Source organism: Onychostoma macrolepis, chromosome 11, assembly GCF_012432095.1.
Source record: "Onychostoma macrolepis isolate SWU-2019 chromosome 11, ASM1243209v1, whole genome shotgun sequence".
NCBI classification, from domain to species: domain Eukaryota; kingdom Metazoa; phylum Chordata; class Actinopteri; order Cypriniformes; family Cyprinidae; genus Onychostoma; species Onychostoma macrolepis.
In genome coordinates, this window is record NC_081165.1 from 26,829,756 (window position 1) to 26,852,353 (window position 22,598).

Genomic DNA, 22,598 nt, shown 5'->3' on the forward strand with positions numbered 1-22,598 from the left:
AATGTTAGAATCAGATCTAGGTTTAGAATCAAAGCCGGTTTAAGAGCAAGAATTAAATCAGTTTAAAGTTCAAATCCATATTTAGAATCAGAATCATATTAGGTTTGAATCCAGATTAAGAATCAAAGTCAGGGTCAGTTTTTGAGTCAAAATCAGATTAGAATCAAGTTTAGTTTTAGAATCCAAATATTCCGATAAATATTCAAATCCAGATTTAGAATCAAATCAGATTCAGATTAAGAATCAAAATCAAACTCAGTTTCAGAGACAGAATCAAATCAAATTAAGATTCAAATCCAGATTTAGAACCAAAGTCAGTTTCAGCATTACAGTCAAAAGCAGATTAAAAAAAATTAAAGTCAAAGTTTGTTTTAGAGTCAAAATCAGATTCAAATCCAGATTTAGGATCAAAGTTTCAGAGCCAAAATCAATAGGATTAAGATTTAAATCCAGTCGATTCAAGTCAGCATTATAGTCATAAACCGATTTAGATTAAAAATGAAAGTCAAAATTAGTTTTAGAGTCAAAATCAGATTCAGATCCAGAATCAAATAGGATTCATTTTAAAATCCAGTATATTCAAATCAGCATTATAGTAAAAAGCAGATTTAGATTCAGATTTACAATCAAAATTAAAAAAAAAAAAAAAAAAAAGTTAGTTTTAGAGTCAAAATCAGATTCAGGTTTAAATTTTCAGAACCATATTCAGGTTTAGAATCAATTTCAAAATCATTTAAATCAGTGTCAGCGACGTCAGTTTTAGAGTCTTAAAAGCAGAAAATCTCAATCAGATTTAGAATCAAAGCCAAAGTCAATTTTAGAGTCAAAATCAGATCCATATTTAGAAATATGTTTAGAAAACAAACTCAATGTTAGATTTTTAGTTTTAAAGTTAATATCAGATTGATTGTCAAAATGAGACCCAGATCCAGATTAAGTGTGTAACTGTGTTCTGTACCTCTCGGGGTGGTTGGCGGCCACCAGGCCTCGGCTGGTCTTGGACAGCTGGTGCACGGTTTCAGCATAGTCCTCCACCGCCTGCTCCAGGATCTGGTGCTTCTTCAGCATGGCCACTGAACTCTGCTCATCCTGAGAACAACAACGGCGACATTTCAGAAAAGCAGCATGTAAATATTTAACTGCTAAAGTGAACATAATTTTGCTTTAAACAGGACACTACAGGTGATCTAACAGATATCACTATATTTCCCCAGTTAATTAATCATAATACATTAAGACGTTGAATTTTGTATTACAGATTTTCTGAAATGTTGTTTAAATATGCAAAATCAGACATTATCTACTATAAATATACACTAATTTGCATACATTTCCAGAAGCAAACCCTGGGTAAAGCCAGGTTCTGGCTTCAGCTTTGTTAACATATTAGAGTTAAAGATTTTTACTTAAGTGATTTTTAATATCTCTTTTTTTGTAATCACTCTATAAATCAGGAAATACTGTCAACGAGCAAGAATAAAATACATTTTCAATCATGTTTTTAGAAATGAAATGTTATTTAAATCAGTGTGACTTTAAAGATATGTATTGCAATTGAAATCTACAAACAAAAATAGATAGGAGTACAGTAAAATAAACACTTAAATGTGTATTTTGCATGTTTTCTTTTCACTAGTCTAAAATAAAACACATTTATGGAAGCAACATAGATTAAAATCTCAAAACTGACCAGTGCATGAAAAACCCAAAAACAGAATTAAATTAAATAAAACCATCTCAATGCACATTAACATTAATAATATCTACAGAACCCACTAATCTGTCATTTACAGATTTCATTCATGGGAACATCACAGACCTTGGCCTTCTCTTCAGACATCATGTAGAGCTCCTGCTCGCTCATCCAGGCTTCGGCTTCAGCTGCGTCAAAGTAGTACTGCTGGGCCTTATGGGCCTCCTCGAGTCTGGTGTGCCGTTTCTCCGTCTCCTGGATGATCAGGCTCCAGAGCTGCTGCAGGTCGGACAGACGGGCTCGGATGGCCTCTACATTGGGACTGTCGGCCTTCAGGATGCTCTGGCTGCGCTCGAATATGTCGTCACAGCGTGGCTGATGACCCTGGATCTCCTTCTGTAATGTCTGTGGATAAATGTGCATTTGAGTAAGTGTGCACCTAATTCAATAAAAGTTTGGGGTTGGTAAGATTTGTAATGTTTTTGAAAGAAGCTTTTATGTTCACCAAGGCTGCATTTGTTTGTTAATGTTGTGAAATATTATTACAAATGAAAATAACTGCTTTGTATTTGAATATATAGTAAAATGTAATTTATTTCTGTGATGCGCAGCTGAATTTTAAGCATCATTACTCCAGTCTTCAGTGTCACATGATCTTCAGAAATCATTCCAATATGCTGCTCGAGAAACATTTCTGATTATTATTAATGTTGATTACAGTTGTGCTGCTTCATATTTCTGTGGGAAAATATATTCTTTGATGAATAAAAAGTAAAAAAAAATATATATATATATATATATTTTATTCCTTATCAGTGTTATTTTAATATAATTGAGATACTATTATAGTTTTTATTAACATTTTGAATCAGTTTTTATTTGTATATTTTCCATTTTCATTCTAATTTCAGTTAAAGTTTTAGTAACTTTGTTGTTGTTTTTAGTAGTTTTTTTGTTTTTAGTACCAAATAAAATGAGAAATGTTACTATTTCAGTTACACTTTTTTTTTGTCTTTATTTTAGTTTCAGTTTTAGTCAAGCCTTAATATTATATATGTCTTTACTGTCACTCTTGATCAATTTAATGCATCCTTGCTGAATAAACGTATTCATTTAAAAAAAAAAAAAAAATCTTACTGACCCCAAACTGCAAATAAAAATATATAATCCAAAACGGCACATTTACGTCATTTTTCAGGTCAGTCTGAACGACTCTCTGATCAAAAACATCTCTAGTTAGTGTTTTTTTTAAAATAGTAATTAAAAAAAAACGAACTCATAATACATTACCTGGTTCTTCTTGATAAGCAGCTGAACAGTCTGTAAATTGTGGCCATGGTCTGTTGACGTAGCGAGAGCCATCCGCTCCTCAACCCAGAGCTGAGGAGAAACAAGAAGTTAAACACATGAACGGCTCAACATTCACACGCACATTTGAACCCAAACTTACAATCTCATCCTCCATGTCGCGGTTAAACTGATGAATCTCACGAGAGGCCATGAGGAAGTCTTTCCGTTTCTGCAACGGGTCCAGCAGCTCCTTAAACTTCAGCTCCACCTCCTTCCGGCGTCCATCCACCTCATCCGTGTCCTTTCCCTCCTGCCTCAACACATGAGCTTGAGACTGAAGCTCCTCCACCTCCCTCTGACGCACATCCACCTGGTTCTCCAGCATCTGGACACAAAGCAGAAGAGTTAGTCTCGTCCTTCAGAGCACGAGCACAGCCGTCAGCTCTGATCATCTCAAACCTGTTGTTTCTTGAGCAGGATGTTGACGCTGGTCAGATCTTTGCCGTAGTCGTCCGATTGGATCTGACCCTCCAGACCCACCAGCCATTTGTCCAGATCGGCGCAGCTCTGCGTGAAGAGCTCGGCCTTGTTGGCGTCAAACAGACATTGGGCTTTAGTCTGAGTCGTGGTTTCCAGCTCGGTCCACATCTTCTGCAGCGCCGCCAGCTTCTCCTTCACTACGGCTTCTGTCTCCGGCTTCTCCGAGACCAGCTGCTTCCCTTCCTGCAGACAGACAGAGATTACATTACATTAACTGGAACCAAATTACATTTACATTCATGCATTTAGCAGATGCTTTTATCTAGAACGGTTTGTCACAGAGCAAACAGCCAGGTTTAATAGACAACGAGATTAGGAAGCAAGCTAGAAAAGAGGAGAAAATGGAGAAAAGAAAAAGGTTTAATTTAAATGAGAAAAATACAAAACAGTTTAATCCCTGGAATCTTTCTTTTATTTGTGACATTTGTCAGGGATACTATATTGAGGACAAGTCAATATAGTATGGAATTCGCCATGGAATAAAAAAATAAATAAAATACAAAAAGCAATTCTGAATAATTTACATCTTGCAATTCAGTAAATAATACATTTACAATATGAATTTACATCTCACCATTGAAAAAATAAATAAATAATTGCGACTTGTAATCTCACAATTCTGACTTTTGTGAGATATAAATTCAAAATTGCGAGAAAAAGTCAGAATTGTGATATAAAATGTTACAATCACCTTTTTTTATTTTTTATGCTATGGTATAAACACGCTTATTTAATATATAGAGACTAATTCCAACAGCTGATAATTTTTTTTAACATAATTTTAATATAGCTGATAATCAATATGATGACCGATGGTTTCATGCATCGCTACGCAATATCTTTATCATAAAAGTCTTGTTTTCCAGTACAAATATCTACATATCTTTTTGCCCTATTGGCAGATATTATTTGTTGTTCCAAACATAATTTTGATATTTTTTTCCAAAAAACAAGACCTAACATAATTTTGCTTTTCAAATTCATATTTAATACTGTACTGGAAAACAAGACAAAAACATTAAGTCAGAAAATCAATATCTCACAAAACAACAATGTAATTTCCTTCCTGATTAAATTATGACTTATGAGGCATATTGTCTAAATATTAATGCTATAACACACAACATTTTAAGGAATTACTGAATGCATAATGTTTTCAAGGCAGGATTATGGATTCTGTCTAATATGACAATAATGGCGCAAAAACAAACACTGGTAACATTGCGCACACACACACACACACAAAACCCAGCACAATTTAAGAAGTAAATTGAGCGCTATTAAATGAAATGTACCGATAACTGACCTTCTCAATTTTGTCCAGCCATTCTTTGTTGGACTGCAGTTCGGCCATGAAGGCCTGGTGTTTGAGCCATTTGCTGTGCAGGTTGCGAGCTTCATCGTAGGACATGTCCTGCGCTGTCAGCATCTTCTCATTGATCCACAGGGACAGCTGAGCAGAGGACACAAAACAGTCAAGGTGAGATGTGTTTCTATTGGATCTGCCTTATTTTCAGCACATGAATCTAACTAAATCTGAAACTATATAAAATACATTTTCGATACTTGAAAAAACGTTTTTTTTTTCAAGTCTCAGGTAGTTTTCAGCAATATTTCTCATTTTAATTTAGTTTCACTTCATGTACTAAACTAACTAAAAACCAAAAAAAAAAAATACAGAACTATTTAAAAAGATGATAATAATAATTAAATAAATAAATTACCAAAAAATCCAAACCACAAAATTACTTAAACTGTAATTAAAATTAAAATAGAAAATATATACTTCAAAATTATTCAAAATATGATTAAGAACAATAATACCATGCAGATCATATCAGGGTTATTAAAATTAACTAAAAATAAAGCCATTAAAAAAAATAATAATAAAATAATATATAAAAACAATTTCAGCTAGTTGCCAAGGCAACATTTCTCATTTTAATTTAGTTTAACTTGCTTTACTAAAATAACTAAAATTAATAATTAAAATAATAAAAAATAGACATATTAAAAAAAAAAAAAAAAGAAAAAAAAAAAAGAAAAATCCCACAACAGAATAACTAAAATGAAAATTAAAATATTAAGTAAACTCTTATTCAAAATATGAATTCAAACTATAATAGCATCTGACTGATAGTAGAATAACAGGGTCAGCTCACCTCCTGGCAGTCCTGCAGGAACTTCTGCAGGTCTCTGTTGTCCTTCAGCCTCATGAGCAGCTCCACGGCTGCCTCACGGTTCTTCTTATGCCTGCAGGTTAAAGCTTGAAGGTCAATCCGACTCTTTTATCTGTTTTTATCTGTTCACTTTGACTTGTTTAATTGCATGTGCTTTGTTACCGGTCATCGATGGAGGCTGCTCTCTCCTGGATGCGGTCAGCATTGATGTTTCCGTCACTGGTCAGTCTCCTTCCAGCCTCTACCACTCCGTTGATCTTGTCCTCATTGGCGTCCATGGTGGTCATGAAGTCCTCCTGTTTCTTAATGGCAGCTTCTGCTCCTTCTAGGGTGGTGGGCATCTCGGTATGAGCCAGAACATACTCCTACAGAAAGATAGAGAATAAACCACTCAGATGAAGCTTAAAAATAAAGGGTCCAAAAGGGGGTTGTCATAGCTATGAAAAAAACATGAGAACCATTTTTGGTTCCTCAAAGAACCTTTCAGTGAACAATTCTTAAAAGAACCATTTTGTCTTAGTGTGAAAAATATTTGTATTGTTGTAATTTAAAATAAAATGATGATGACGATTATTATTATATACTTGATTTTTTATTTTACAGTGAAATATTACAATACAATGTCTCAATAAAATGTTTATTTAGTAAACTAAAATCGCAATACGGCTTTGTGAAATGATCAAAAAGATGGTTTGAAAATTAAGAAATTAAGAGAGGAAAAATCGTAGCAAATTATTTTTATTATTATTTTTCTTAAATACTTATTTTTTTATTTTGCTGTGAAATATTACATTAATAAAATGTCTTATTTTTCAAACATTTTTATTTAGTAAAACAAAACCACAATATGGCTAAGTGTTTTTAGAAAACTTGTTAAATTTTTATTTAGTAAAAGTTTTTGAAATTTTATTTAGTAAATGATTTCGCAATATGGCTTAGTGCAATCATAATTAAAATGGTTGAAAATGAAAACATTAAGACTTAAGAAATTAAAAAAAAAAAAAAAAAGATTATTGTCATTTAAAACATTTAAAATGTTTAATTAAAATAGTAATATTTCTTATTTTGTTTACAGTGATGCCATAGGCATAGAAGAACCATTTTTGGGTTTCAGTGAACCGTTCTGAAAAGAACCTTTTTTTTTCTTAGTGTGAAGAACATTTTAATAAACTAAAGAACCCTTTTCAACTAAAGAATCTAAAGAATCTTGGATGTTAAAGGTTCTTCATGGAACCATCAATGCCATTAAAAAAAAAAAACTTTATTTTCAAGAGTATACTGGTGTTCAACCAACTTACCTGATTGTTGAGGAAGGCCTCGGCTTGTTTGGTGTCTCTGAGGAAGATCTGATAGGCGTGAGACTGCGATAGGAGGTTCTGCCGGTTCTCCCACATCTTATGAAGCTCGTTCCATCCAGTATCCAGAGCCTGGAGCCTCTGTCTCAGGAACATGTACTGAGCGTCCGTTTGCCCCTGCGTCACCATCTCGCCCATGTCCCTCATCTTCTGGTAGTCCTCTTCGTAGTTGTTAATCTCGTTCTTGATGCCTTCGTGCTGGGCCAGAAGCTTCTCGGCCTCGGCCAGCGTGTTGGGCATGTCCTCGGACGCGATGGCCGTCTGTGTGCGGGAAAGCCAGGACTGGAAATCGTCCAGCTCTCGGAGGAACTGCTGCAGCTTGCTGGCTTCCCCGAGAGATGCCTCACGGTTTCGTAGGGTATCCTTCATCTCCTCCCAAACGGCGGTGATCTCGGCCAGCCGTCCCGTGATGGCTTTGGCCTGGTCGGGGTGTTCGCCGGCCAAGCGCTCCGCCTCGCCGCGGAGGTCGCCCAGTTTGGCTTCGATGGCGGCCAGATCGCGCTCCATGCCGGTGAGCTTGCGCTGGAGGGCCATTACGCCCGTCAGGTCGTTGCCCAGCTCCTGGGTGGACTCGATGACTTTGGTCTTCTCGCGGATCCAGGATTTGGTCTCGTTACAGTCCAGGTGGTAGTTCTGCACACCCAAAGCCGAGTGGAGGGACTCTTTCTTCTGGTCCACCAGGTCGCGGAACTGACTCCACCTGCGGATGAGCATCAGGTTGTAGTTTATGACGTGTTACATGCCTACAGCTGGTCCAGGATGGTTAAAAGCTAGTTTAGACATGCTCAATGTCTCTATTGAAGGAAATCTTGGATGGTTCAGCTAGTAAAGTTGTGTTCAATGAGTAGAGAAAGGAGCTTGTAATCCTAAGGTCATAGAGTCAACTTCCAGGAAACAGATAACTGATAAAAAATGTTATATTTTGAGAGTACATTTTGATTTGAATATATTTTGTACAAGAAGCCCAGTGGGCAAACCCAAACACCTATATAAAGTATATACGGCTGCATGAATAATTTAAATCAATTTTTTTAAATGAAGAAATTAAGACCGCCAAAAAGTATTAGTACTATTGTCATTTAAAATAAAATAATAATAATAATTATTATTATTATATTTTTCTTAAATACTTAATTTTTTTATTTTACAGTAAAATATTAAAATTTTAATATTTCTTATTTTGTTTTTATTCATATAATTTATTTTTATTTATATTTATTTAAAAACAAAATTACAATGTCTCAGTGATATTATCAAAAATATGTTTTGAAAATAAATTAAGACAGTCAGAAATAAAATAATTAATAATTTTTATTTTATTACTTTTCTTAAACACTCAATTTTTTTTATTTTACAGTGAAATATTACAATAGTAATATTTCTAATTTAAAAAATATTTTTTATTTATTATACTGAAATTGCAATACAGCTTAGTGCAATTATCAAAATGAATAGATGGATTGAAAATAAAGAAATTAAGATAACCCCCTCCAAATAAAAACTGTATTGTAATTTAAGATAAAATTATTATTATTTCTCTTAAATACTCTTTTTTTATTTTACAGTGAAATATTAGATTTGTTTAATATTTTTATTTAGTAAACTGGCTTAGTGCAATTATCAAAAAGTAATTTAAAATAAAACTATTATTACTATATTATTTTTCTTAAATGCTCTCTCTCTCTCTCTCTCTCTCTATATATACACACACAGCACACACACACATATAAATGTATACACACACACACACACACACACACACACACACACACACACACATTATGTATATACATTTTTGCCAATTTTAGCATTTTAAATCACAATCATAATTTTTATCAGACAAATCACAATGAGATTTTTCAACCAAATCGTGCAGCCCTACCAGTATCCCATGACCAGTATCCAGCAACATGTTCTGGTGACCAGCTATGCTAGTACTTTCAGCAGATGTTTGTACTTTCTACACAGGACACATAAATAAATTTGTCACCAGCACAGAATGCTATGACTTGCCTGGTGTTGAGTTTGTCTTGTTGGGCTTTGATGTCTTTCTCGCTCGGGTGTCCGTTGTGTATCAGCTGCCTGGCGATCTGATTGACAACAGCCACGCGTGAGGCCTGGTTATTCATTTCTGGCTCCAGACTCTCAAACCTGTAGGGTAATAAAAACATTTTTAAATCACACAATCATCAAGAACAGCAGTCCTGAAGAATCATGTTTTACAATAAGGGCCAATTTGTCCTTGAGAAATGGAGCCACACCAGAGTGAGTTCAATCTGTTATCGACCACAGTGAACCATTCAGACGTTCATTTGTGCTGCTGTTCTCCAGCGGCGGGACTCAGCATGAACAGCTGTGACGGTAAACGCTCCTAAATATGTTGGCTTGAGAAAGCCAAAATTCTACTTCTTAAACTTAAGTCATTATTTTTTTCTTAGACAAATATTTCTAGAGCTTTTAAGCTACATCCACCAAACTCGTCTCAGACCTTCAGACTTCACCCTAGAAACCACATAGAAACCTTCTAACAGCAACACAAAACACCCTAATAATCATCTTGCAAGAACCCAGAACACCACAGCAACTGCCTAGCAATGCCCTTGCAACCACACAGAATAGCCACGCAACCGGACAGCAATCTGTTTATCTGCCCTAGTGGCTGCATGGACTTAAAAACTACATCAAACTTAAAACTGCTCCATACTTCAAATCTTTATTTTTTAACTTACGTTAAACTTAAAACTGCTTCATACTTTTGACACTACCTTTTAAAGCTTTTTAAACTGCCACAAACTTAAAAATGCTTTAAACTTAAAACTGCTTCAAAACTTTTTAAGCTACTTCAAACTTAAAATTGGTTCGGAATGCACAAATTTAAACTTTCAAACTCAAAACTGCTTCAAGCTTTTAAAACTGTTTCAAATTAAAAATGTAAAACTCCTTCAAACCTTGAATTTTTAAAACTAATTCAAACTTAAAACTGTTTCAAAATGTACGTTTTTTTAAGCTACTTCAAATGTAAAATTGGTTCAAAATGCACATATTTAAACTTAAAAAATTTAAAACTGCTTTAAGCTTTTAAAACTACTTTTAACTTAAAAAACTGCTTTAAATTCAAGTTTTAAAAAATACTTCAAATTAAAAACAGCTTTACACTTTTAAAACTGTCGATCTTAAAATGCTTTCAAACCTTGAATTTTTTTTAACTAATTCAAATTTAAAACTAGCCTACTTTAAACTTAAAACAGCTTCAAACTTCCAGCTTCTTAAACTAAATCAAACTTAAAACTGCTTCAAGGTTTTAAAACTACTTAAGCTTAAAACTGCTTTTTTTTTTTCTTTGTGTTGTGTGTGTAACGTGACTAGTTATGGTGATTTTTTTCTATTTGTATGTTGTCATTAATCTTGTTGTGTTGGTGAGCCAAAGATAATTTTCCACTCAGGTGGACAATAAAGTTGTACATTAAACATTAAATAGCTATAAACTTAAAACTGTCAAACACCTTCAAACTTACAATTTTTCAAACTAATTCAAACTTAAAACTGCTTTAAAATTCAGGTTTTTACAAATACTTCAAATTTAAAACGGCTTTAAACTTATAAAACTACATCAAACTTAAAACACCTTTAAACCTTGAATTTTTAAACTAATTCAAACTTAAACCTACTTCAAACTTCAAGCTTTATAAACTTCTTCAAACTTGAAACCTTTTAAAACTATTTCAGACTTTAAAATACTTCAAACTGCTTTAAAAATAAAAATGGTAAAAATACTTCAAGTTTAAAACTGCTTCAAAATTGGCCCAAAATTGACCAAAACCCGCCCTCCTTAGTTACCGTTGCTATATCCGACAAGCCATGTCTCTCTCACACTACACATGCAGTGAAAAATACATCGCAAAGCAAAGAGGAAACTGACAACACACTGACAGACAAGACAGAGCAGGCTACTTCTGATATGAAACCAGGTCTCAGCTTTCAAATTTTGTCATTTGTCAAGAAATTCAAACAATAAATACCGTTTTGTGGCTCTTTAATGTGTCTTGACAGATCGCTGTAGCTCCTCAGTTCAAGCGGCACGTGAACCGATCGTCTTTTCATACTTACTTAAAGCACGAAATAAACATGAATGAACATCAGATGGTATTTTATTTCAACCGAGGAAAGACTTCAATACACAACATATTTCAAATTTAAGTCCACCGAAGTTAATCTACTCTCCTGTCTGATCTGTTTGTCAGGCAAGATGGCGGATTCATCGTTACGATTGGTCAGATCGCCTGCCAATCAAGCTCTTTGCGAACGGTCAATTCAAGCTTTATGAGAAACGTAAAACTCAAACCTTGAACTTTTAAAAATGGCTTCAAACGCAAAACTGCTTCAAGCTTCTAAAACTAGCTCAAAATGAAAACTGGTTTGAAATTCAAGTTTTTAAAGATAGGCTTACTTCAAATCTAAAACTACCTCGAAACTGTCTGGCTAGGTTTTCTCAAGCCAACATCAAACATTTAAAAATTACGCAAATGAATGGCTCAAAATATTAGGGAAATTTGCCACATGCCACAAATCTCAACTAATTGGGATAAGTGTGACCACAAAGATCCAGACTTGACCTCTCACCTGTGCTGAATGACCTCCAGGTCCTCCAGTTTCTCTGGGATCTCCATGCTGTTGAGCCACAGCTCCTTCTCGTCAATCCAGAGCTCACACGCGTTCGCCTCGCTGAACATCTTATAGAGCGCCAAGGCGTCCTGCAGGGCCTGTTTCCTCAGCCTGGTGAGCTCCGAGACCTCCTTATAGCGCTCCTCGATGCCCGCCAGCCGCTCGTTGACATTGGCAGTCTGCACCTGTTCTGGAGGCAAGGACTGGGCCTGTTCATGAAGAGCGTCGATGACCGGGCGATAACTAGCGACCTCGGCCGAGGCATCTTTGTGTTTCTTGACCAAAGCTTGAGTGGAGAATTCATCGTGGCCGACGTCAGCGGTGGAGACGATTCGAAGCGCGTCCAAAGTCCAGGCGTCGACATCGTCCGCGTCGGCTTGGAACTGGTGAAGGCTGCAAGCCTCTTCCAAGCGTTTTTTCCTCACCGCAGCCAGCTCTTCCAGAGCGGCCCATTGCGCTTGAACGTCGGCGATCCGTTCGCGAATCTTATCTTCGCCGAAGTGCCCAGCGTCGGCCATGGCTTGACCTTCACGCACCGTGTGCTGGAGGTGACCGGCGCGGCCACTCATCTCGTCTTCCAGAGCACGGTGTTGACTCAGCAGACGCACGGCGCCCGTCAGATCCTTGCCGCAGTCGTCTGAGGACAGGATCTGCTCTTTCTCGCGAATCCAGCCCTCCTCCTCCGCCATCTCCCAGAAGAACTTCCACAGGCGGCGGGACTCTTCCAGACGGGCGCGGCGCTCGGCTGCCAGCTGGGTCAGCTCCTGATAGCAGAACTCCATGTGGGCCACGCGGTCACGGATGACCTGAGGGTCACAGGGTTTGTAGCCTGCATCGAATCGGAGAAGATAGAAACCATTAAAGAAGCAAGAAACACTAGATAAATACACTGTAAAAATTATTTTTTGGAACTTGTGAATAAAACAGACCACTGGAGTAAGTTGCATGAAAATACTCTTCAGGGTTTTCTCTTTTGCCTTTTTTGTGTAATTTCTGGGTAAAAATTGTTTCTATACCAATTTTGTTTTCAGTGCAGAGTTGAGAGAGAAGGAAATAGGGAAACAGATGGAGACCTGAAGTTTTTATTCTTCACAAGCTGGCTCACTATTATTATGTACAGTGACTTTGTTGAATAACAATTCCATATGCTGTTGGAAAAAGGATTCCCCTTTTTGACCGGTCAATTTCCATGGCTACTCTAGTGAGTAAAATTATTTAATAAAGTTCGCTGGGGATACTAATATATATATATATATATATATATATATATACTACATTTCCATACATTAAATATATTGTCATATGAAGTAAAAACATATACGAAAGTTATTCGAAATTGGAACAATTTCACATATTAGCATATATATCTAGTCTATACAAATATGTACGTTTATGTATGTGTACTGTAATGCATTTTTGGACATGTTGATATTAAATAGGTGCATATAAAAGAACAAAAATATTATGAATCATATGTCTTTTTTATTTATATATAGTATGTGACAAAATAATATGTTGCTTCAATAAAATCACATATATAAAAGAAAAAAAATGCATTGTTGGCATATATGGTTGTTACATACAATATAATGAATAAAAATCATTTCTGTATGGGATGTGTATGTCAGGCAGTGTCTTTATTGTTAACTAATACTACTAAAATGGTTTTTGTTAATTGAAATAAAGCTGAAATAAAATATAAATATTAGATATGAAAACTGAAAGAAAATTAGACATTGGCAACTAACTGAAATAAAATAAGTTTATGTTGAAGCAGTAAAAAAAAAAAAAAACAAAAAACAATGCAAATAACAAAGGCAAAATAGTATAAATAATAATATAAATGTATATGTAATAACATAGTAATTCATAATAAATATTAAAATATAAACAAACTAAATAAATAAATATAAAAAATAAAAGCTAATTTAAAATATTAATAAATGCTATAATAGTATACTGATGTCAGGTACCAATCTTGGAACACAGAAATTTAAACAATTATATTTTATATATGTGTGCACACAAATAAAAAATAAAAAAAGTCCTGCACTTCAAATGAGGTTTGGACTTCATTTATAGCATAACCAGAGAAATTTATATTCACTATAAAAATGTTCATGACTTTTCCACGACTGTTAAAATTTATTACATTTCCTTGACTTTTCCTGGCCTGCAAATCAGAGTTTTAAAACTCCCTGTTATTTCCAGGTTCTTCATGAACGTGGGAACCTTGCAAAGCCCAATCTGGACCAGCTCTAAAAATGATAAAAACACCTGTAAAACTGAATCATGGACTCATGGACAAAACTAGTCTGATTCTACCCTAATAGACTGAACTTGGTCTCCTCACCTTATACTTTCATGTCATTCTGAAAGAATGGATTCTTTGCTATGAATATTATCCAGAAATAACTAGAGTCAGTTTGTGATGGAATAAAGACTAAGGAGCTCTTCTTACCCTCCTCATCCACGGCAAACTTCTGTGCGTTGGAGTTGACGGCTTTGACGCGGTCGGCCTGTATGCCGATGTCGGCCTCCACCAGAGCGTGCTTCTGCAGCAGATCCTCCACTCCCAGCAAATGCTTCCCGTAATCCTGAGACAGCAGCAGCATCTGCGGAGGACAGGAGACCATATCAGGACATCAAACTTACAACTACATCGTTTAGATTGGCATAATGTACTAATTCAGCTTATACTGAAGCTTGGCACCGTGTGACGCAAATTCTGTCGGCTCTAATGATACATTGATTGTCATGTTCCTCATTTGTAAGTCGCTTTGGATAAAAGCATCTGCTAAATTAATAAATGTAACATAAAAAAAGCATAACCATCGTGTTATATTCTAAACATAATGAAATATGCAATCAAATGGGTTAAAGCTTCAGTAATATGGGTCTACTGGGATTTTAATAGGTCAGAGGAGCATTTAAAAAATAAAAATACAAATTTGAGAGTTTGTTGGTGTTATTTTAGTATAATTGAGATACTAGATAGTATTTATTAATATTCTGAATTAGTTTTTATTCTTATGCTTTCTGTTTTCATTGTAATTTTTAGTTTAAATTTTAGTAATTGTGTTGTGTGTTTTTGTATATTTTCTTAGTTTTTTTATGTCTATATGTGACTCTGGACCACAAAACCAGTCTTAAGTGTCAATTTAAATCTAAATGCAAAAAAATCTAAATATTGAGAAAATCTCCTTTAAAGTTGTCCAAATGAAGTTCTTAGCAATGCATATTACTAATCAAAAATTAAGTTTTTATATATTTACGGTAAGAAATTTACAAAATATCTTCATGGAACATGATCTTTACTTAATATCCTAATGATTTTTGGCATAAAATAAAAGTGGATAATTTTGACCCATAAAATGTATTTTTGGCTATTGCTACAAATATACCCCAGCGACTTAAGACTGGTTTTGTGCTCCAGGGTCACATATAGTTCTCGTTAATTTTTATTTCAGTTTTAGTTATTTTAGTATGTAAACTAAATAAAAGAAAGAAATAAAGAAAAAATTTAAAAATAAAAATGACAAATGTACACAACAAAAAGCTTTTAATAGGTCGAGCAACCTTTTATAAAAATTATTTATATTGAGGGAAAATAATAAATGAGTTTCAAAATTATGATGATTATTTTTCCAAATACAGAACTGCATCTATAGGACCCAAAACATATAGAGCCAAAACACAATCATAATATCTTCAAATATATTAAAAATGTAGCTGGAAATTTTTTAACTACTTCTATTGCTAGAATCTATTTTTAAAGTTAATTTCTCTGTGCATCTCTCTAGCTTTCATCTGAACCTCTGGCTTTTAACCCAACCAGCTCCCTCTCCTTCCTCCATCCTCGTCTTCCTCACTCACCTTCATCTCGTCCATCCAGTCCATGATGTAGAGCATCTCCTGGAAGACGCGCTGCAGGCCGAGGTTCATCTCCAGCCGCTGTCTGCGTGCTTTGAGCAGCTCCAGCAGATACTCCCACAGACGCAGCACGTTGTCTTTGCGCGCGGCGATGCGCTTGATGTCGTGGTAGTTCTCCGTCTCCAGCTCTCTGGCCACGGCCACCACCGCCAGCACGCGCTCCTCATACGCCGCGATGTCCGTCTCGATGGCTTCGTGTTTTTTGGTAGCTGCCTCGACCGCCTGGAGGTCGAATCCGAAATTGTCCTGCAGAAAAGAAATGGGAATGTTAAGAAAATAAACATGAGAAAGAAATGACTGTTTTACTAGTTTACAATAACCTCGTATGACCTGCAATTAATTTCTGTATATTTGACCCTGCAGCACAAAACCAGTCTTAAGTCGCTGAGGTATATTTGTAGAAATAGCCAAAAATACATTGTATGGGTCAAAATTATCCATTTTTCTTTTATGTCAAAAATCATTAGGATATTAAGTAAAGATCATGTTCCATGAAGATATTTTGTACTTTTCCAACCGTAAATATATCAAAACTTCATTTTTGATTAGTAATATGCATTGCTAAGAACTTTATTTGGACAACTTTAAAGGAGATTTTCTCAATATTTAGATTTTTTTGCACCCTCAGATTCCAGATTTTCAAATAGTTGTATCTCAGCCAAATATTGTCCGATCCTAACAAACCATACATCAATGGAAAGCTTATTTATTCAGATTTCAGATGATGCATAAATCTCAAATTTGAAAAATTGACACTTATGACTGGTTTTGTGGTCCAGGGTCATATATTTGTTTTGTTTTTTATGTGTGTGTGAATTCATTGAATTTTATGAGATTTTCAGAGATGGAAAATGTCTTAAATATATTTTTTTATATTTAATATTTATTATTTAAATATTATTTAAAATAATATATATTTTTTTCAATATATTTTTATTACAAGTACAAAAACATGTTCATATATTTTTTTTTAAATATAACAATATTTCAATAATAAATATTAATAAATATATATTTACTCATATTTTAATATATTTTTAAATATACTGTAAGGGAACTGTGAAAGTATATACTATAAAATAGTGCACAAGCAAATGTGTTTTGTGTCATTTGAATCTTTGACCACCAGGGGTCAGAAAATAGCATAAAACCATAACTGAGATGTATTACACAATGCAGTGCATGTGTGTTTGTTTATACGGCAAACGCAGTGAAGTGAACCTGGGAAACGAGGCGCTGGTTCTCGCTCAGCCAGGTCTCTCTCATGGCGGCCTTGCGGTCGAAGCGTCTGGCGAGCTGCTCCAGCTTCTCCTGTCGAATCAGCTCGGTCCTCAGCGCCAGCTCACGCTCGTGCTCAGCCTTCTCCAGACGCTCCCACGCCTGCCACAACACCACAGCTTCAGCTTCACATCCAACACATTTCACTGACAAAACTACAAAACACCTGGAGAAAACTGATGCGACAATACTAATCTAATAAATACATTCACAATAAATAATAACATAGAAATAAAAATAATAATTAAGTTATAAAAAGAACATAAACTGGGCTTTTTAAAAATGTATATTATAAATAAATTGTGTGTTTGTATGTATGTGTATGTGTGTGTGTATATATATATATATATATATATATATATATATGAAGAGTTCATTTGCAAAAACAGATATTGTATATAACAGATACAATTCTCAGAAATCATGTTTTTCATTATGCATTCCAATTAATCTTAATTAAACTGCAGTTGGGTTATTTTGACTAGGTTAAATAATAACTAATATAAAAACATGTTTTTGAAAATAAATTTTTTGCAAATAAACTTCAATATATATATATATATAAACACACACACATATATACATATATATTTATAATATTATTTATAATATATAAAAAAAAATATCTAATCCAAAAATCCATCTAATTCCTAAAAATACTGTGATTGTACTATATTTTTACCCTCACAAAATACACAAAATACCAAGGTAATACCACAGTATTTATTTGTACGCAAATAAATAATGAATCCTAGCCAGTTCAAACATAACTTGCAGCTAATAAATAAATTTACAATAAATAATAAAATGTAAATAAACTTTTTTTTGTAAATAAACTCATGAATAAATGAAGTAAATGTATAAATATAAAAGAGTGTAATTACTTTGTTAAATGTAAAAATTAAATTAAATACTGTGGCTGTAGCATAGTGTTGCACTTACAATACGCGTCAAAGGAAGCAAATTTATTTTTAAGTGGATAAATAATGAATCCTACTCAATTAAAATCTACCGTGGAGAAAACGAGGTAATTGTCACCTTGTTGATGTCTGAGATGAGTTTGCCCTCTCGTGGCATGTACACTTTCTGGTTATTGGCCCTCATCTTGCTCTGGATAGTGAAGAGAAGCACTTCCAGGTTGCCCTTCTCAGTGAATCTGTGGAGAAAGAGTTGAAAGTGGAATTCAGTTATTTCAGGAGTATTATAATGTGTTGTGTGTCTCCGGCAGACACTCACTTGGGCGGTTTCTCTACTGTCCGGTAAGTGTTGAAGGCCTGAAGCTGCTGCTGGACTCCGACCAGAGAGTTTGCAAACTTGCGGTTGTTGAGGATAATGATGGTTTGCTCGATCCACTCCAGCAGATCAGACGCCAGAGATTCATATTTCTCGATCATCTTCTCGGTCTCGAGGGCGTTGTCGAGCACCTAGTGAAGGCCAACAGATTTGAATGTCAATTAGGTTTGCATTTGCTGAAGGAAACACAGGTTGCAAGGCAGCTAAACAGCAGTTAACGATCAAGCTTTCAGTAATTTGTGCCACATCAGAGTCATTTACAGCATCTTATATTGACTGTGCACAAGAATCACCACATAACATGGTATAAAAATGGTTAAAAACATGCAACGAAGCCTAAACCAGATTTATTTATAATTATCATTCATAATGAATTTATTTCAAAACATTTTATTTTTTTAATTGGAATATTTAAATAAATATTGTAAATAAAATGTTTTGTTAAATAAATAAAATATTCCTATTAAATAAAATGTATATATCTAGCACATGCAAGACTGAAATAATCTATAATAAAGAAATCAAAGGTAGAAAAAAATTACAATTAAGTATATAAATATTAAGATGACTTACCAAAAGTTACATTTCAAATAAGAATGAATTAATTTACTTATTGATGCATTAAATTGTTTTTGTACTTTTTAAAAATTTTATGTCATTTAAAAATTATTTTATTTTAATAGTAATATTTGAACTTACATTTAAACTTATAATCTACATTTCTTACAAAATTGATAAAAAAATAGCATGCATAAGCCAATAAACAGGTTTAAGATTTTAAGATTTAAGACCAATTGCAATTCCAGTATGTAAATATTAAGATATTTGTTTAAATTTTTATTTAAAATTAAATGTATTAATTTAATTAAATAAAATGTATTTATTTATTTAGGAATAGGAATATTTAAACTTACATTTCTTATAAAACTGATTAATAAATAAATAAATAAGGACACATAAGACTGAAATAAGAAGTCAATAAATAGATTCAACTCAGAAGACCAACTGAAATTATGTAAATATTTAGATGACACCATTACTAAGTTACATTTAAATAGGAATTAATTTACTTATTGATGTATTTTTAGATTTATGATAAATGATTTATTTTCTTTTAATAGTAATATTTGAATTTACATTTAAACTTACAATCTTACATAACTGATAAATAAATAGCACTCACAGCGCTGAAATAATCAGTCTCTAAAATGCTCTTTCATAGAAAACAGAGAACTTTCTAGTCCTGCAGGTGTTTTGCAGACTCAGACCTTTCCGATACGTTTGCCCTCCACCTTCAGCGCCTTCATCTTGGAGAAATAATGGTAGTATGTGACGACATAAGTGATGACAGACTTCTCATCGGGATGGTCTACGCTGATATCTGCAGAAAAGACAGTGTGTTGTCATATTTCATGAGGAGTTACGATGATGCAGAAGCTGAGAGAGCAGGACGGCTCTTACCTTCTGGGTCCAGGAGTTTGGTGAGCCCCAGGTGCTGCTCCGCCAGGTTGAAGGCGTTCTGCAGGTTGTAGTGAGCGTTGGACTTCTTCAGTTTGTCGAAATCAATCAGGTCTGGCCTGGAAAGATTGAAAGCATTGAGAATGAAGGATATCAAGTTTGCAAAGCAGAAGTTTTGATGCAGGTGAAGTGGAGCTGTTACCTGTGTTTGTGAATGAGGGCGTTGAAAGCCATTCCATCGCGCCAGCTGGTGGTGAAGTTGTGGATGTTGACGTTGGGATAGCTGTGAAACACAAACCAGAGCTGTCAGATATCAAGGACTCGAGCACGTTTGTGTCTTTATTCTGGACGTCTACCCACCCTGCGGTCTTCATCTGGCACCACAGGAGCAGCGCGTCCTTGGCTGAGCGTTTCTCTTTATTGTCTTCTGTCTCTACGCTGATGTCTTGAATCTGTTACACACACCAGAACACAACATGATGGACTTTCTGTGCATTTCATTGACCATAACGTGATGGGAATGTGATGCTATTAGGGCAGAGGCTTTCAAACAACAACAATAATAACGGGATTTAAAAAAAAAAAAATTAATTAATTCAAATTTGGCTTAAATAAATATATAAATGTAAATAAATAATACATCTAACAGTACAGTACTATAGTGAGCAGGAAAAAATTATAGAAACTAAATATTTTCGATGTAAAAAAAGAAATAATTGGATTAAAATGAATAAAAATGGCTTTAAATAAATACATATTTGAATAAAAAAAATAACAGTACAGTACTATAGTGAGTATGAAAGTGTTATAATGTCAAGTAAACTGAATAGAAACTGAATATTTATAGTTATAATAATTTTTTAAATTATAAAACAATCATTTAAATAAATATAGAAATAATACATCTAACAGTACTCAAATGAAAATAAATAAAAACATTTTGATTAAAAATAAAAAGTTGGTTACATAAACATAAATATAAATGAATAATACAGTACTTTCAATACTTTTTACTTTCAGTACAGCCTTATATTGAGTAGAAAAAAGCGTCAAATTGTAAAGTAATAGAAACCAAATGAATAAAATTAATTTTAAAAACTGAAATAAAAAATAATGATAAATATAAATAAATAACACATCCTACAGTAGTACAGTTAGTAGAGGGGAAAAGTTGTTATAAAGTAATAGTACATATAACATAAGTTATATGTATTTACAATATCAATTTTTCACAGTATAAACTGTCTTTATATATGAAAATATGCAGCTGCCTTTGAAATTTTAGGCTGGATGTCGCTCACATGCTTATGATCACATTTGTGGGCTCGGTAGCATCCAGAAGATGCTGTACCTGGAAGCGGAGGATGATGGTCCAGATGAGTCCGAGCGTGAGTCGGTGGTTTCCGTCCACGATATCATGTGACCCCATGTTCTCCAGATGCACGCGCTGCTCCTTGAGGAACTGCAGGGCCTTGTCCACGTTCTCCAGGCAGTGGATTCGCATGCGGCCCTTCGTCGGCTTGGGCTGCGCAGAGATCAGAACATGTGTGCATGGATTATACTGCTTTATAACGTGCATGCATGCTCATTTCATAATGCATCTGTATCTGAGCGTGGTAAGGGTTAACAGCGATATCCATTGCATGCAGAAAGGAGTAACTGGAGCCGTCAGACTGAGTTAATGATGCAGTGGCTTTTGTTCCCATCGCTCCTGCAGACAGGTTCAGCGGCTATTTTTCTTTCTGACACATTTGGGAAGGAAAGAAGGTCTCACAGGAAAAGCTATGTGTCAACTGACATGATATATTAAACGTCCTATTTTTTACATTAAGGCCGATTGAAGAAGACCAGAGTGACCACAGCTCTTCAGAACTCTTTAAAATAATACTTTGCACGCAGGGATATGCATGAAGTTTCCTGGAGCTCTTATGCTTTTAGGTCATGTAGAAATGGGTAAATGAGTAACCGGGTTGTAAAACAGCGTTGTGCTTCGGGTGATGTTTATGAGGAGACTCTGAACTGAGGTGTGGCTGCTCTGCATGTCTGGAGAAAGCTGCTCTAACACTGCATGTAGAATATAGTAGATATGCTATGTTGTATACAGTATATTTATATCATATTTAGAAATAAATATTTTGTAAAATACACAACAGGAAAACTGTAGTAGTAATAAGAAGAAGAAAAAATACAAAAATTTTTTTTTTATAATAATGTGTTTTAAAATAAATGCATATTAATGTCTATTAAAATAAATGTTAATTTAGAATTTAGAATAGTAATAATGATTATAAAAATAACTAAATAAATATATAATTAAAATGTGCATTATGTACATTATTAAATGTATAGCAGCGTGTATTAAAATAAATCTTACAAAATACATTAAAATTAATCATAAATTTGGATTAACTGAAAAACATACACATTTAAATAAAACATCTACCAGTAACGTACTATAGTGAGTGGGGGGGATTTGTTAGGATGTATTTTCTATATAAAAATAAACAAATAAATATATATATATTATTTAGAAAATTGTATTTTTTACACACACACACACACACACACACATACACACATATATATATATATATATATATATATATATATATATATATATAAATTATTTTATACATGCATGACTTTTCAAAATATTTTTGATTTCTAAATATACATACAATCCATTATTTCTAATCTGGAGAAAGCTGCTGTGTGATAAAATGGATGAGCTTGAGAGCAGGGGTCGAGTGGCCCGCGTCTCTGGAGGATTGGCTATCCCATCATGCTTAGAGAGACGGCTCAATCAGCAGCTTATCCTCAGCGGACGCGCTTTAGGTGAAGTGACAGCATTTCACTAATGAGCTGCAGGGCAGCGGGGCAGAACGAGGGGTGGATATCCATCCTCCCTCTGAGACG

General features: G+C 34.3%; 1 protein-coding gene across 5 annotated transcripts in view; it reads right to left on the bottom strand.

Moving 5' to 3' along the window:
* sptbn1 (spectrin, beta, non-erythrocytic 1) overlaps positions 1-22,598 on the bottom strand; it is a 104,228-nt gene that overhangs the window by 19,037 nt on the left and 62,593 nt on the right. For all 5 annotated transcript variants that reach the window (XM_058791969.1, XM_058791971.1, XM_058791968.1 and 2 more), the window contains 21 exons: positions 21,034-21,207; positions 20,043-20,134; positions 19,885-19,965; positions 19,686-19,801; positions 19,493-19,605; positions 18,168-18,355; positions 17,970-18,087; positions 16,875-17,033; positions 15,597-15,899; positions 14,182-14,335; positions 11,679-12,549; positions 9,072-9,209; positions 7,002-7,758; positions 5,866-6,068; positions 5,686-5,776; positions 4,830-4,976; positions 3,443-3,706; positions 3,144-3,368; positions 2,984-3,073; positions 1,820-2,098; positions 959-1,089 (listed from right to left, as the gene is read on the bottom strand). In XM_058791969.1, the coding sequence (XP_058647952.1) occupies positions 959-1,089; positions 1,820-2,098; positions 2,984-3,073; positions 3,144-3,368; positions 3,443-3,706; positions 4,830-4,976; positions 5,686-5,776; positions 5,866-6,068; positions 7,002-7,758; positions 9,072-9,209; positions 11,679-12,549; positions 14,182-14,335; positions 15,597-15,899; positions 16,875-17,033; positions 17,970-18,087; positions 18,168-18,355; positions 19,493-19,605; positions 19,686-19,801; positions 19,885-19,965; positions 20,043-20,134; positions 21,034-21,207 (4,694 nt within the window). The remainder of the gene's footprint in view (positions 1-958; positions 1,090-1,819; positions 2,099-2,983; positions 3,074-3,143; positions 3,369-3,442; positions 3,707-4,829; positions 4,977-5,685; positions 5,777-5,865; positions 6,069-7,001; positions 7,759-9,071; positions 9,210-11,678; positions 12,550-14,181; positions 14,336-15,596; positions 15,900-16,874; positions 17,034-17,969; positions 18,088-18,167; positions 18,356-19,492; positions 19,606-19,685; positions 19,802-19,884; positions 19,966-20,042; positions 20,135-21,033; positions 21,208-22,598) is intronic.